The following is a 16960-nucleotide window of genomic DNA, read 5'->3' on the forward strand; positions in this document are numbered from 1 at the left end:
AAATACTAGTCATGAATAAATTCTATTTGCAAATCCATTAAATACTAGTTTTAATCTATTTTTAAGACAACATTAATATTACAGTTGATGTAACAGGAACAGTAATTTTGTTCTATTAATTAAGCAAGGAAACAGGTTAAGGGCATTTCTCAATAGGCATAGCTTTTAAAACTACAAAATGGACAATAGATTTTTTTTAAAAAATGTATGTTTGTACAAAATTCCAGCAACCAAGTTAATCCACATAAGTTTTAGGTAAAAAAAATTAATAGGACTTATAGAACTAATAATTAACAGGTCAATTCAAACAACCATTGCTCAATTAGTGGGTGCCCAGTTAAAATCATAAACTGTGAGGGTGGAAGAAAAACATACTTGGTTAGTTTTAGTATTACTTTGATTCTATGTATTATTATGAGGCCTATCACAAGACAGACAAAATTAATTGTATTAGAAGTACAGTAATCAGTTTACCTATCTATTGGCCAAATTTCTGTTGTTTATTATAATAAATTGCACTAGAATAGGTCTACTGAATCAATGGGGACTTGACAACTCAACTCCTCCATAAGTTCCATTGATTCAAATGGGCCTACTTTATGTGACTTACTGCACTTAGAGCTTAGATATCTACCTAGAGCAGATCCACTTGAATCAATGGAGCCCATGGAGGAGTTCACTCATCAAATCCCCATTGACTGAATGGGCATACTTCTAGTGCAATTTACCATCAAATTTAAATCAAGACTGTAAACATACAGTCCTCTGTAATTTGTATTTGAGAAACCCAGTACCCATTAAATATGCCAGGGCTTCCATTCATCTGCACATACACAATATTTGTCATCTTGACAGTTGTCTGGTGCATTGCTGAAATCAACTAGAAAACCAGAAGTTGTTCACAGAGGGATATGATATTGCAATACTCATATCAACGGAGTTTGCTAGCCATCATGTTCTTAACTATTCCTCTCAACATGTGAAGTATTTATTGGGGCACCATAACAGCTAAGACTCATTCATATGACAAAAGACCTGTATCTCTTAAGCCATTGTTTTTTTCCTCCAGTTGGAGCGAGAGTGGTCCGATGGTGACTGACCTAGAGTCAGTCCCTCTGTCATGGTCGGATCACCACCTAATAAAATGTACCCTCAACGTGGCCCTCCCCCCTCGCAGGGAGCAGGGACATATTGTCATGGTCCGCCCTCGAAGGCTACTGGATCTGAATGGATTCCAGGATGCCATGAGAGGTGTTACGGCTGACCTGGCTGGCGCTCCTGTCGAGGCTCTGACCGACAGCTGGTTCGCCTCTGCGGTCGGGGCTGTAGACACGATTGCACCTAAACGCCCTCTCCAACGCAGAGCTCGCCCGGCGCCATGGTTCAACCAGGACCTCCGGGCGATGAAGCGAATCAGGAGACGGCTAGAGCGCAAATGGAGAAAGGACCCGACGGATTATAATTGGATAGCTGTTAAGGTCGCCACTAACCTTTACCTGGCTAAGGTAAAGGCTGCCAGTCGAGCATACTTCGCTAACCGGATAAGCGAAGCGTCCAACCAGCAGGCAGAATTATTCCGTATAGTGCGTGACCTATCCGGAATTGGCCCGGGTGATGGGCCTCCCCCTAGTTTTACACCGGACCAATTTGCAGCATTTTAAAAATCTAAAGTGGAGGCCATCCGCCGGGACCTGTCTCCTTTTTTGAATACAGTGAGTCGAGCTGAGATGTCCAGCGCTCCGTCTTGTCCGGCAATTTTAGACTCCTTTCAGCCTGTTACGCCTGACACTGTCGCCAGGGCGCTTGACCGCTGTCATGCCACCACCTCCTCCCTTGACCCCTGTCCGGCCTGGCTAATCAAAGCAGCGAGGCCTACAACCATGGAATGGGCCACTGCAATAATTAATGGGTCTTTCCTGGAGGGCAGATTTCCATCTGCCCTCAAGGAGACACTCATTAGGCCCATTAGGAAGAAACCAAGTTTGGCGGCGGGCACAATTGACAATTATAGGCCCGTCGCCAATGTTTCTTTCCTAAGTAAGGTGGTGGAGAGGGTGGTGGCCGACCAGCTTCAGGCGCACCTGGACGAAACAGATGCCCTGGATCCATTTCAGTCGGGCTTCAGGCCGCGCCATGGCACAGAAACGGCATTGGTCGCCCTGTGTGATGACCTATTGAGGGAGGCCGACAGGGGCAAATTGTCCCTGCTGGTCCTCCTCGACATCTCAGCGGCCTTCGATACCATTGACCACGGTATCCTCCTGGGGAGGCTCTCCGAGTTGGGAATTGGGGGCCTTGCTCTGGCCTGGCTCCGTTCCTTCTTGGAGGACCGTCCCCAGAGAGTGCAGCTTGGGGAGAGCGTCTCGGCCCCGTGGAATCTCAATTGTGGGGGTTCCACAGGGGTCGATCATCTCCCCAATGCTGTTTAACATCTATATGAGGCCGCTGGGTGGGGTCATCAGGGGGTGTGGAGCCCGGTGTCATCAGTATGCTGATGATACTCAGCTCTACATCTCCTTTCCACCTACCGCAGGAGAAGCCGTTCTGTCCCTCCAGTGCTGCCTGGGGACCATACTGCAATGGATGCAGGAGAACGGGCTAAGGCTGAACCCGGACAAGACGGAGGTGCTAAGGGTGGGCGCCCCCACAGTCGGGAGTTTGGGAAACTCCCTCTCTTTTTGGGGGGTGACCCTTCCTGCGAAGGATGGGGTTCGCAGCTTGGGGATCCATCTTGACCCGGCACTCACTATGGAATCCCAGGTGGCGTCGGTGGTCCGAACCGCCTTCTACCATCTCAGGCGGGTAGCCCAGCTGCGGCCCTATCTTGATGTTGGGGCGCTCACCACTTTGGTGCATGCGCTCATAATCTCAAGATTAGACTACTGTAATGCGCTCTACGTGGGGCTGCCTTTGAGGCTGCTGCGGAAACTACGGGTGGTGCAGAATGCGGCGGCCAGACTTCTCAGTGGAGTGAAAAAATTCCAACACATTTCACCCACTCTGGCCGCTCTACACTGGCTGTCCATCCGATTCCGCATCGACTTCAAAGTGTTGATGCTTACGTATAAAGCCCTAAACGGTTTAGGGCCTCGATACTTGGCGGAATGCCTTCTACCACCAAGATCTACCCGTGTCACTCGCGCGAGCCAGGAGGTGAGGCTGAGGAGCCTAACGCCGAGGGAGGCCTGGAAAGAAAAGACAAGAAATCAGGCCTTCTCGGCGGTGGCTCCTCGCCTCTGGAATAACCTTCCCTCTGATATTCGCGTGGCCCCCTCGCTGGGTATTTTCAAAAAGCAACTAAAAACATTGATGTTTCGGCAGGCCTTCCCCCCCCCCCAGTTAATTCCTGTCTCCTCTTTCCTTTTCTCCCCTCGTGTTTTATCCAATTGTTGAAAGTTCTTTCTTTATAAAATGGTTATTATTGCTGTCCCCTTTGTTGTGAGCCACCTAGAGTGGTCAACCGACTAGATAGGCGGGATATTAAATAAATAAATAAATAATAAATAAATAAATAAATAAATAAATAAATAAATAAATAAATAAATTGGTGATGAAGATGTTTCAGTTCTTAATTTTTCTGCAGCAAATTTCTGTTTCTAAAGAAATCATTCTTTCATAAAGTCCATAAACGGATATTAAATTGCTTCAAATCAAAAACTCCAACTAAGTGGTAGAACTGACTGACCTGTTGTGGGAGTGACGCTTAATACAAATGATGTAAGGCAAACCTACGGGAGTCAAGAAAGTTAAACTCTGTCGAAAGCAGAGTTGGATCCATTACAGTTACAGCTGTGGAATAAATGTCTGTTACAACAGTAATCCTCAACCTTGGGCCTCCAGATGTTCTTGGACTACAGCTCCCAGAACCCTTCACCACCACCTCTGCTGGCCAGGATTTCTGGGAGTTGAAGTCCAAGAACATCTGGAGGCCCAAGGTTGGGAACCACTGTGTTACAAAATAAGACAGGCCTCCTCTCTACTGATCTTTAAAGGTAAAAGTAAAGGTTCCCCTTGACAATTTTTGTCCAGTCGTGTTCGACTCTAGGGGGAGGTGCTCATCCCCATTTCCAAGCCATAGAGCCAGCGTTTTGTCCAAAGACAATCTTCCGTGGTCACATGGCCAGCGCGACTTAGACACGGAACGCTGTTACCTTCCCACCAAGGTGGTCCCTATTTATCTACTCACATTTGCATGCTTTCGAACCGCTAGGTTGGCGGGAGCTGGGACAAGCAACGGGAGCTCACTCCATTGCGTGGATTCGATCTTACGACTGCTGGTCTTCTGACCCTGCAGCACAGGCTTCTGCGGTTTAGCTCGCAGCACCACCACGTCCCCTCTACTGATCTTTAGAAGAGTAGTAAAGACAGAATTGTTCAAGGAATTTTGATTCCTTAAGGAACATTAGCAACTTCTTAGGCTCATTTCTGATACCTGTACACTGATTAAATTTATTTTACCAGTGTGTATTTTATTACAGTGGGGTCTTGACTTGCGAACGGCCCGAGGTACGAACTTTTTGAGTTACGTACTTCTCCGTCCGCAAAAATCCATTTTGACTTGCAGACGGAGAATTGAGGTATGTACCAAAAAGTTTTTTAAAACAGCGGGAAAGCACCCGGAGCCGGGTGGGGGCGACATGGTGAGAGGTGGAGAGGCAGCGACGCTGCTCCTGCTCCGGGATTGGGGCACCTCGGGGTATTCCAACCGCCAGAATTCCAGCCTGGCCGGGGCCTCCGCCTGTCCTGGGTCTGCCCCGCTGAGCCGAGCTCCGGCGGTGGCGGCAAAAGGCAGCGGCGAGGACGGCGGAGGAGCCTCCAAGTGCCCCGGTGAGCCCACGCGGGAGGACGGGAGCAAGTTCGAGGGGGTGGCACCGGCACTGGGAGGGCTCCGCGCCGGGGAACTAGGCGGGCGCGGGCGGCGGGTGATGGGAACAGGGGCTGGGGAAGGAGAGTGAGGAGGGCCGGGATCCGGCTAGGGCTGGAAACGGGGGCCAGGCGGGGAGGGAGCGCTGCGGGGGCCGCGGGGAGCCTCGATGGCCGGGCACCGTGTGCTGCTGCTGCTCCCATCTCCACCTGGCCCATTCCCCCGGAGCTGGGAGGAAATGGCCGGGCTGCCTGTTTCGCCTTCCTGGGATTACAAAATATCCCCCTCTAGTTGCAGAAGGCGGAATAGCAGCTTCCCATTACTTTCTATGGACGGTACAGAGCAGATCCGGAGTACAATGGTTTTCAATGCATTCCTATGGGAATGCAGATTTTGACCTGTGAACTTTTTGACCTGCGAACCGCCTTCCAATACGGATTACGTTCGCAAGTCAAGACCCCACTGTATGTTTGATTTAGGTTATTTAGGTGTTAATCCACAGTCACCTTTTCAGCTTGTGGCATTAAGCATTTTGATTTATTTTATTATTTTAGTTTTTGTATATTTTGCTTAATTATGTGTAAACCGTCATGAATAGTGTTCTCATTATGTTGGGCAGTTTATAAGTTTTATAAATAAAATAAAATAAAATTACAGTTAGTGAGTCAACAATTTTCAGTCTCTTTTTTTCCCTTTAAGTTCAAGCAAGCAACAGAAGGCAAGTACTGTATGTATGTGAGGCTTTTTTTTAAAGGCCCAAAATCCAATTGCTAGTTCCACCCACAGTAAGCCCAATGAATCAATTTAAGCTCTAGGTCTACTTTATGCCATAAAGTAAACAGATAACAATGTACAGCATTACATAAACGGAACATATAGCCATGAATCGGTTGCTTGCATTTTTGAGACTGCCCTTAAGGGGGAGGCTACGGAAGATAAAATGAGAATCTGATATACAACATTTACCACAACAGACAATAATATATGGATCCAGACAACAGCTTTAGTATTTTTATACTTACAGATTTTAGCTTTAAATATTGTCTTTTAATGATGTAAGCCACCTTTGGTTCTTTTTTAATGCAGGACAAAAATATTTTAAATAAATAAATAAATCTTTATATCACAACCAAACTATAACTATGTTGCTTCTTTTGTGATAAAATATAATGTTGGAAACACATATGTTCTTAAAATTTAGCCTACAGCTATGGTAGAAAAATCATTTTAACTGAAAGTCAAGCGAGATCAATTAACTGTTCCAGGTGGTGCGTGGTTTTGAGCATCCTTTCATCCAGCTAAATGTTTCTATTTTCCATATGTCCTTAGTTATGCACAGAAAAGAACCAACACCTAAATATCATTTAAAAAAAAGCCTCCAATAAAACCAGAATACCTGGTACTGGAGGAAACCTGTATGATTAAAAATTCCAGCGGTGAACTACAGCAAAAGTAAACACATCAAAAATATTAGGGAATTAGGTGCCATTATGTAGCCTTCAGCAGGCAGGTAAATAGAGACTTCACAGCATAGAAGCAGACAGAAAATGAAACCATACACTAGATGGCATTTTAAACAGACTTTCCAGGGGTGGGGCAGAATCTGGTGCTTTTATTCCTTGTGAGAGCATATTTATGTCACAACTCCCTAGGCAGTTTCTGGCCAGACTTGAGACTTGGATTTTGGGGCTACAACTCCTAGAACTCATCAGGCAGCAGGTCGTTATACAACCTTACCCTATAGGGATTGTATGGGTTAATTATTGTGAATATTTGGGAGGGAGGAAAGCAATGCAATTACCACTGCTATCACTGTATTATGATATATGAAAAGATATTATGACATGTAAAAAGCCAGAGCGCACCAGGCCTTAGCCCCACAACACATCATCAGGATCAAGATGCACCCTCAGAACAGAAAAGTGTACCTAATTAACAAAAAAAATGAGAAAGGGTGAGAATACCAGAAGAACAACTATTTATTCTGTGGTAAAGAAGAAGAAAAAGTGGTGCTTATGTACTGCCCCACAGCACTTAAAGCACTCTTGGGGCAGTTTAAAATTTAATTATGCAGGCTACACACTGGCCGCACGACGGTACTCAATTTACCAACCTTGGGTGGCTGAAAGGCTGAGTCTACCTCAAGACGCCTAGATGGGTCATGAGCAGAGTTTTGGCTGCAATACTGCAGTTTAACCACAGCACCACAAGGCTCCTCGCCAGAAGAGGAGGAGGACGAAAACAGTACAGCAGGGCATATCCTCCATCCGCAGTCCCTCCCATCAATGTGGGGAGGGGTTTCTTGGGAAACATCCCCTTCCTTCCCCAGCACTGCCAGTTGTAACAACAGTTGCCACCTTCCCTTGCCCAGAGCAAGCCTGTGAGCTCCGCTTTGAAGCAGGCCTAGTATTTACTTTTTACTGTCCCTCCCGGAATCACTGCAGAGTTAACGCTACCTGGGGAATTCTGGAAGCTGTGGGCCAAAAATACATACATACTTATCTATCTCTGTAAATGTATATCTTTTCTCAACTTCACACCACTCTTGCTCGCTCACCTGCCCTCTCCCCTTAGGTGAGGGAATGATGCCCACCCTCCTTCCAGTCACCCTTGCCTTTCAGGGTGTGCAAGCTACACTCGTTCACACTCACCTGCCTTCTGCATCTCTCACTTGTCCTGCGGAGAGGTCTGGGCTGGCAAGGCTTCCACCCTACCAATCCTCTGCCCGAGGAGACAACGGATGCAGAACCTGCTCTTGGTTCAATCTCCCACAGATGGTGATCTACTTAGATCAGCACGTGGGCCTCAAAAACTGCACAAAACAATTACTTACCCACTCTCTTGTCCTGTGCCACTGGGGCACCCAAAAAAGGGGGACAGTGGCAAGTACCATGCCACCGGGAGAGGAAAGGCAGCCATAACTGCTCCTGAACTCCTCCAGGGCATTCAAAGACGAAGGACTCAAGCAATGAGAACTGGGAGAGAAAAACTGCCCTTCTGGGCTATAGGCAGGCTGGGAAGGGTTGTATTATTTCTGGGGAGAAAAAGGTGATTGCTCAGCAAAGACATCTCGCTCTCCAGGCCATCTCTTCCATACCTTGAAACAGGAGGCCAATTATTTGAAAGATTTTCAGTACAAACATTAAGAGCCCTTGTGGCATAATGTACTGTAAGCAGACAGGGCATTCATTTAGGATTGGAAAGACCTGGGTTCAAATCCCTGACCGGCACTAGAAACACATGGAGGCTGGCAATGGTAAATCCCTTTTTGAACATCTCATACAGCTCGAAAGCTCTTTTAGGGTCAACATAAGTTGGAAATAACTTGATGGGACATAACGGCGATACTAGAAGGGTAACAGGTTAAATCAATAAATCCTGGAAGAGATTAAACCCTTAATCTGGGTAAAATTCCTTAAACCAAAACTCATTGTAAGAACGGACACAATAAAGTGTTTCTCGGCATGCATGGTGTCACTGAGACACAAAAACCCATCTGGCACATCTGTGAAAGGGAATAGTCCTCGGTAGGCTTGGATCCTACGAAGCGAAAGCTGCAGACACATGGTCCCTGCAAGAAATCTCTCTGGAGTCAGTGGGGCTGAATTTGGAGTAAAGGTGGAGAGGACTGCGCCCTGAAACTCCCAAACACACCCTGGAAACGGTCGAGGCCGAGCAAAGATCATAAAAGCACACATAAAAATAGGAGAGCAGCCCCCCAACGTGACCCGGGCTCGTAAGAAATGACGCCCGGCAGGCAGGCGGAGAAGGGAGCTGCGCGGCCCCCAGCGGACCCGTGACACGCGGGCGACCGGCTGGACCTGTGGAAGCCGCCTCGAGGTGCCCGGCATGGACTCACCGGGTTGCGCCAGTTCAGCAGGGAAGCCCTGTGCAACGCCAAGAGCCGTCGCGCTGTCCCAGCCTGACCTGCCATGGGCGACGCCATCTTCCTCGGGCCCCACGTGTGCGCACCGAGGCGGGAGGGGCAGAGGGCCGGGCGAGAGAGAGAGAGAGAGGCAGCCCAAGGGGCGGCTCCCACAAGCTCCGCTCTCGCCCCGATGGGCGGACAAGGGGAGGCTCCGGCACCGCCCAGCTCACGGGGGGGGGAGGGAAGGCGGGGATTTGGAAAGCAACTTTGGCCGCGGGCGGGTAGGGAGGGTAGACGGGGACCCGACGCGCGCGCGAAAGAAAGAGGCGGGGAAAGCGAAAATGAAAGCGCAGGAAGCCGGAAGCAGAAATAATAGGGGGGAGGCGTAATTCGACCCGAATATACATTGAAAGGATGAGCGCGGCAATATACGGAGGAAGCCTCGTCTGCTGCTCAAAGATTTAGTGACGCTGGAAAGGTTCGTTTTGGACCACAGCGACCAGAGAGGGGGGTATCCATGCTGGCGAGGGGAGGGCGGTCTGGGGGATATAGACAAAAAACGGTACTGCTGAAAGATCTGGGAATATACACAACGCCGATGGTTTGGGTGGAAACGCAAGCGGTGAAGTCCCAGAGCAATGCAGAAAGGTCTAAGAGAGAGAGCCATGCCAAACACTGGGCTCCTTCGTTCTCTTTTCTGGCACACACGATTGATTTCCACCTTGAGCATTCAGACATCGAGATACGTTCTGTTTTGGGGGAGGAAAGGGGAGGATGATGTTGCACAGCCACCCGATCCCACTGGGCTGAACATGGGATTTTTCTGATCGCCGCACACCCACGTGCCTTGTGTTTTCCATACCTTTTTCTCCGCTTCTGTGTCGTGGCAAGACCAACTCAGCACCAACTACGTATTATAGAGAGGCAAGAGGCAGGGATGGACTTCATAATAGGCAAGACATGGGTCAACAGATCATGGGTTGCCTTTATAGAAACCAAATGGCAATATTTGTCTTAGCGCTGGTGGTTTAAACCACTGGTTCTTAACCTTGGGTTACTCAGGAGTTTTGGACTGCAACTCCCAGAAGCCTTCACCACCAACTGTGCTGGCTGTGGTTTCTGGGAGTTGCAGTTCAAAAACATCCGAATAACAAAGGTTAAGAACCACTGGCTTAAACTAGTGGTTCTTAACTTTTTTGAAAGAATCCCCCCTTGAACCATTGAGGAAGTTATCAACGCCCCCCCCCCAACGGCACGGCAGTACTAAAAATTCAATTACATGAATAGCAAACTATCTAAAAATCACACACGAGTAGCTGGTTTACTAAGGGAAGGCTTGCCTGAAGAGAAAGGTCTTTGCCTGGTCACGGAAGGTAAGCAATGAATGGGGCCAGCCTGGCCTCCAGTGGCAGGGAGTTCCTGAGGCCGGGATGCAGTTTAAAATGTTTTCATATAGAAATAAAGCAAGGGACACCTTGGTGCCACTCTGTCCTCATACAAAGGGAGTCTAGAGAAGTAGTGACCGTTTCCGCAAACTTTAATATTGAAGGAAAGGGGAATTCCTTGCAGGACGACAAACGGAGGGGGGTCTGGCTGTTTGCTTGAAGGCAGCAGGAGGAGGACAATGAGAAATGGGGTGAGGAAAAGGGGCCCCGCTTGCTGACATGGGCAGGAAGAGGAGCTGATCCATGCAAACCGTGCGATCCAGAATGTGGGAGTTGTAGATGGGAAGCTTCCCAAGAGGAATCTTTTTCATGGGGTGGGGGGCAGTGTGGCCTCAAAGTTTGACTGGCCCCGATTTCTGGGGCTTCGGGTTTCTCTCCTTGAGCTGGGAAGGTCCTCATTTTCCCAGGAGAGCCATGGGGGGCATTGGGGAGGGGAGGGGGCAGATGTCCAGGGAAAAGCCCCGCACAGAGCAAGAAGAGCCGATGAGAGCAGCGCATGCGAGTGCATGCACACCACCGTTGCAGAACGGAGGTGGGAGCTCTTCCTGGCCAACTGTACTGCGGCTCAGGGGTGGGTGGGAGAGATGAAGACCCTTCTCTCTGGTTTTTCAGGGTCCCATGCTCTCCTCACTAAGGAGCGGTGGATGAAGCAGCATTTGGGGACTCAGATGGGAATCGGGAGGAGGAGTGAGAGAGGATCTGCAAGTCATGCAAGCTTCCACTAAACTTTTTTATGAACAGAGGGTCTCTTCTGGTTCCTCCACTTGTGTCAAAGACCAGTTCTTTTTTTCTTTTTGCTGGAGAGACAGGATGGTGCCAGGTGGCATTGAGGGTTTGGAAGGAAAGCTCTTTCCCCCCCGTTTCCCCCACGGCAGCAGCGGCGGGGCAGCAGTGGGAGCTAGAGGGAAACAGCGAGAAAGGGACTGAGAGCGCACAGTCCCTTTCTCAGGCGAAGCCAGCCTCAGTGTGCATCAAACACCCGAAGAAGAAACAATGGAAGAACCAACCAACAAAAGAGGCAGCTCGCCAGGAGGAGGCGGCTTGCTCCATCGCCCCCCCTACCGCCCCTTCTGTTCCTTCGCCCCCCCATGTCACCCCTTTTCATTCCACCGCCCCCCTGAAAAATGAAATTGCCCCCCCCCCGAAGGGCAAAATCGCCCAGGTTAAGAACCACTGGTTAAAACTGTTGGAAGTGACTGTGTGCAACTCAGGTTCTGCTAAACCAGATGAGTATCTTTGCATGAGAAGAAATAGAAAAAGGACTTCCTCAGGTTTCCGATGCTGTCTTTTACCTGCTTCGACCTTAGAGAACTTTTCAACCTTAGAGACTGCTATTCTTAGGGTTGCTAATGTCTCTTCTTTCCCTGTCACATCATCCGCTTGTCTCTTGGTTCTGTAGAGATGACACGGGCACTCATGGCTCCTTGACGTTTCCAGCTTACTTAGGAAAGGTGATAGAAGTCCCAGTTCTGTGAAAACTGTCCTTCTATAAGAAACATCTGTCATTATTTTCATTTAAAAAAAGGTGTGGGCATGATTCATCTGCCGAGGGGAAAAGGTACCAAAGCAACCATTTCCATCTTTCAAAGGGCTGGACCTACAAATTAACATCGTTCCTGTGTCTCTCCAAAATAAGGTCTCTCTGCCATCACCTTGGCCTAACTTCCTGCTAATACATTTCTGTCCCTGGTCTGTAGGAGGTTTGAATCAGGCACAGCTTAGGTGTCAGCAGTGAGGGGGGAAATAAGGGATCAGATTTTTCTAACTAGGTAGTCAGCAGTCAACATCAACACTCGACTGCAGTGGTGATGTAAATGCAACCTACTTTCCCTCTCTCCCATCACCAGTATATTTCATATATAATGCCAAGTTCCTACAGCAGGAAACCGACACACCATTAATCTAATAGAGGAATGGTGATGCGGAGGGAAAAGTTGTCATATATAAACAAGGAGGAGACTCAGACCCCCTCATCACATTCATTATTAACAGGAATTGAGTGCATTCACTTGCCAGAAGGGAATCAACTAGCCTTGGAGGGTAAAAGTTCAAAATGGCCCTAGATGTAGAAATGAGGGTTGAGAATTACAAGGAAGGCGGGCTTGCGATTGATGAAAGTGCCCACAACAGTTCTGTCACTGATCTCATTTGAAACCACACCCACCCACTGAAATGTAATGTTGTGGGAGGGAAAACCAAACAGTGGAAACATAATTGGGAGAGCCAACCCTAGTTTTACTTGTCATTTTTTTATCGATTTGATTGTAACACAATCTCCATTTGGATTCTGTTTTTGACAGTTATATTATTAACACTGGACAGTAACAACATTTTTGCTAGCATTCAGGTAAGTACAGAGTAAGCCAATTAAATACATGCATTGCAAATATGACAAGGAAAAAACCAGCCTAGTTTAAGGAGGTTCCAGTATCAGTGTATCAGGTTTCTTTATTTAGAAAACAAAAGTCTGGTTTGGAGCAATATCTTTGCTGGATCATTAGAAAAATGCAAACAAGGCCAGCTTTCAAGTCCTTCGGGACAGTTCATCAGGCATAATTAGTAGTAATAAATGTGCCATCAAGTCACCATGATGAAAGTCTGTCTAAGACCTCTGGATGCCTCCATGGATCATGACAAGGCACTTGTTATGTTTCAAGTCAGCACTGACCTGATAGGGTTTCCAAGGTAAGCAAGGTATTTAAGGAGTGGTTTTATCAGATCCAGCTCCCAGTGAGTTCCCACAGCACAGCCAGTGAATCAAACCCCAGATCTCCTATTTCCATTATTCTATCCATTACACTGCACTGGTACCCCAGCACTTAGCCCTCTTCTTTTTTGGCTTAGACCAGGGGGAAAAAAAGAACATCAGAGGCCGTCATTTAGCAACAAAGTCCAAGGATCACTAAAAAGTTACAAATAACATGAGCTTCATGTTTCAAAGGGCAGGACCTAAATAAAGTCTTTTATTTAGTAGGGAGTATTCTGAATGAAAGTTCCTCTCCACTCAGTAAATCAAGATTTCCAGTTCTGTCTCCTGTCTCTGTCTGTCTGTCTTACAAAGGCAGAACATTTCAACAGGGTTTTGTCCATGATATAATATAGAAATCAAAATCAAGATTTGTTTTCTAAAGAAGAACACCACTTACCCTCGCTACCATGATTTGTTTTGGTGCACCCAAGAGACCATGGGAGCCTGGCTTAAATACAGTTCCGAAGGAGGGGGTGTCTTTCACCATGTCGCTTAGATGTTCCTCTTCTTTTCTCCTCAGGGACTAGCAGCAGCAAAAGAAAAATGCCGCTTGGTGGCAATTGTGGCCAGTGTCTTCCTTTGCATTCCAGCCACTGCCGCTGGTCTTACTGCACCCCAAAGTCCCACAGCAGCCTGGGTAAAATACAGTTCTGAGGCAAAAGGAGGAAACCTGCCCTCAACAAGAAGACCCCCAGGCTGGATAAATTCACTGCTTTCTCCCTCCTCTGTCACTGTGCACAATCACCAGTGCATTGTGACAGGAAGTTCTTGGACTCTAATAACATGAATGCAGAAAACTTCTATTCATACAAGGGGCATTATGAACTGGCGTGAGGAATATTTTTGGAGTGAGGGAAAGAGACAGGCACGTACGTTCAGTACAGTTAAATGTGTCAAGCTAGATATTTTTAGGTATTCCTACAGACTTCACAGTTTTACATGATGTCAAGAAAAGGAGTCACAGTGTTTTTCCTTCATACCTTTTTTTTAAAAAAAAAAATCGGGCCTCGTGCCAACAGTGGATGTGAGCAAAGCAAAACTGAATGGGGCTCGAGTGCTTACACCCACATCCATTCTCATATTTAACATACATCCCTAGGCCTAATCTCCGGGCCAGGTGTGACCTAGGAGTTAGAGGAACAAGCCAACTTCAAATCATGGTTTATTATCTGGACATGCAGAGGAGTGGACCCTGCAGTGAACTCTGAGATGGAGACAAGACTTGCTAATCTCACAGATATAAAGCAAACTCCTAACTTACCAGGACGGCTGAAAGCCAATTGAGCTGACACTTGAGTGGGCTGAAGTCATGTGGAATTCACACCCTTCTCATTGTAAGAGTGAAGGGAATTACTTAGAACTGTCATCACCCTTACCGTGGTGGAATCCCTGGACTACAAGTGGTTTGGATCTGGCATAACTTACCTTATTTGCTCTGTTCTTTCTCCACTCCTTTTTTGGCTCTTCGACCAACAGATCATCATCGGGAAAGCAGTGCTGCTGGCAAACCCATCTGCCCGCAGATCTCTGAGATTGTTCCAACATAAGGAGCTTTCTGCCTGTTCCAAACTTCCTCTAGCCAGGGCATCTTTGAGTCAGGATTTCACTGTTCAGTAGAATTTACTTCCAAGCAAATATGCCCAGGGTACACTCATAGGGCTTGGCAAGAGAACAATAATGCATTGAAAAGAAGCATAAATTACCTTGAACCTTAATTTCATCATTCCAAATATCTTGTTAAGATTGTTAGTTTTGCAAAATGATACTGAACATTTTTGTTGGTGGGGAGGATCTGTTCCTATATTTCCTTTTATTCTGGTAAATGCATATTAATACTGAAATAGCATGCTCTTTTTCATATTATTTGTATAGATCTTTTTCTGAACTCTGGCTTGTTCAAGATGAATGCCATACCCAGCGCCTGGGTGGTTTGCCCAGCAGTTCAAGAAATGTTGTTTATCATTAACCTTTTATTTAAGCATAAAACCTATTTGACAAATACAAACTCATTATAACCAGCAGGGCTGCATGGAGCTTTCAAAGGAAATAAATAAATAAAAAAGTTCCCTGAATGCCTCCTGAGCTCCTGCTGTTACATGTCAAGAATAAAACAGCTTTTACAGCGGTGAAGTAAAGACCATTTGTGTGTTTTGAATATGTGGTGGTTTTTTTTTTCCTGGATAATTGTATTCGAATTTAGAATGAAATAGATGTGAGCAAATTCAGCTTCCCTTGATTCACAACATTTGTAGTCCCAATGGCTTGAGTGGAAATCCTTCAAGCAAGAATGGATAGACCTGTCTTTTAGACTTGCTTGCCAGGAAAATGAGTGATTTGTTTTGAGACTAATTTGTAATTCCTTTGGCCCATCAAGCAGAAGAGAAACTCTGTGGGAGTTGACAGCCTGTAAGCTTTTGCCAATAACTGTTGGTCATTTATAAAGGTTGTAATAACCTTTAACATATGAATTGCAATGAAATAATTCTTTTGAAATCAGGTTATCATTATTTTCCTATGGTGAATGATTGTACATGTAAACATGTTTAGTGGTATTTCTTTACACTGTGACTCCTCCTTCTCAAAATAGATCATCCATCCTTAGATTTTGTACGTTCAAAATATTTTTTGAATGTAGTATAATTATGTGCTTCAAGTCTTACCTCATTGGATTCTGCCATTGAATAAAAGCCTTGTTAACTGGCCCATGTATTAGTTTTACATCCTAGGAGATTCCCATCCCTTTGTGTCTTAACTGTGAGTTGTTTGGTTGACCCTCAAGTAATGTTTGCTTTGGGCTCTAGTAAGCCTTCTGACCATTTGCATTTCTTCTAGTGCTCTCCAGTTGAAAATGTCATCATGGTCAACAATACAGTCACTGGAATTGAAGAGATGCCTTAAAATGCTCCATCTATTGGATTACTTCAGTGTGGAAGGGACTGTCACTCTCGGATTGGCCTTCTCAGCCACAATAGACACTGTTCCAAGACCTCCATACAGAGCACTTTACCATAGTCTCTCGAGACTGAAGGATACCTAATCTAAATCTAATCTATTGGATTGCTAGCCTGGGCTGTTTTGGGCCTTAAACAGTCATCAACTTGATAGCCATTATCAACATGATTCAAAAAGAGGAACCGGTCCTTCCCCCCTTTTTGTCTTCCTTTCCCCCCCAGATGTAGAGAGATGCATCTGAAAAGGAGAACCTCCTGCTTGTGTGTAGAGTCTTCTCACAAAGTAGAACCCAGTAAAATCAAGATATTTAATAACCAGGTAGGTAACAACTGAAAAGGGCTTTAGAGAAGCCTCACCCTAATCCCTTCAGCTCAGAAGAGACGGAATGCTTCAAAGGACATGCATTAAGCATTAAGTGGACAAATGGAAGTTCCAGTAAAAATACAAAATGTGTTGTGCTGAGTGTTTCTTTGGTTCAAGGTTCACATCAGCAGGACATGTTCTCTTCCGTGATCCTCCGTTCCATTCCACTCCCTCTCTCTGCCTCCTTCCTCGTTCCACTGCCAATGGTCAGCTAAGCGTTCTGTGGCCACTGAGCATGCTCAGTCCTAAATAAGGTCTTTTGGATCTGCCGCCCTCCTTTTACTCTCCCCCCCCCCATCAAATTGTCATTTCAGCACCAGATTAAAACTAATTTGCACTTAAATGCTATGCTGCTTTGTTTAGTTTGCTTGGCTGTTTTTATGCTTTGCATTTGTTTTAATTGTCACATCGTTTTATGGTATTACATTCCTAATCTATGGATACCTGGTGTCCTAAAATGATACCAGGATGAATAATAGGAGGATTTTAAAAATTTCTAATAAATAAAGAAAAGCAAAGTGTTCTGTGTATATATTGCCCTATAGTGCTTAAAGCACTCTCTGAGCTGAGTACTCAATTTATCAACTTTGGAAGGATGGAAGATGAGTTAACTTTGAGCCTGCTTACCTGAACCTAGGATTGAACTCAGGTCATGAGCAGAGTTTTCACTGCAGTACTGCAGTTTAACCACTGTGCCACAAGGCTCAAGTTGGATTTAA

At 46.2% G+C, this 16960-nt stretch overlaps 1 protein-coding gene and 1 long non-coding RNA gene across 3 annotated transcripts in view; one reads left to right on the forward strand and one right to left on the reverse strand.

Annotated features, from left to right (window-relative positions):
* Window positions 1–13745, reverse strand: part of SUCLG2 (succinate-CoA ligase GDP-forming subunit beta) — a 286835-nt gene extending 273090 nt beyond the window's left edge. Inside the window, exon 1 of one of the 2 annotated variants that reach the window (XM_020801680.3) lies at window positions 13324–13745. In XM_020801680.3, coding sequence (XP_020657339.3) covers window positions 13324–13413 — 90 coding nt within the window. In that variant the 5' untranslated portion in view covers window positions 13414–13745. Of the gene's footprint in view, window positions 1–8723; window positions 8880–13323 lie in introns of those variants that run through there. The other variant, XM_020801681.3, reaches the window with a different exon arrangement.
* LOC144586622 (uncharacterized) lies at window positions 8985–15635 on the forward strand. Its single transcript, XR_013541544.1, has 2 exons — window positions 8985–9210; window positions 13447–15635. It is a non-coding gene; the product is annotated as an uncharacterized LOC144586622 (long non-coding RNA).
* Window positions 15636–16960: the final 1325 nt, after the last annotated feature.

The sequence above is a fragment of the Pogona vitticeps genome, chromosome 2, assembly GCF_051106095.1.
Source record: "Pogona vitticeps strain Pit_001003342236 chromosome 2, PviZW2.1, whole genome shotgun sequence".
Taxonomy (NCBI): Eukaryota; Metazoa; Chordata; class Lepidosauria; order Squamata; family Agamidae; genus Pogona; species Pogona vitticeps.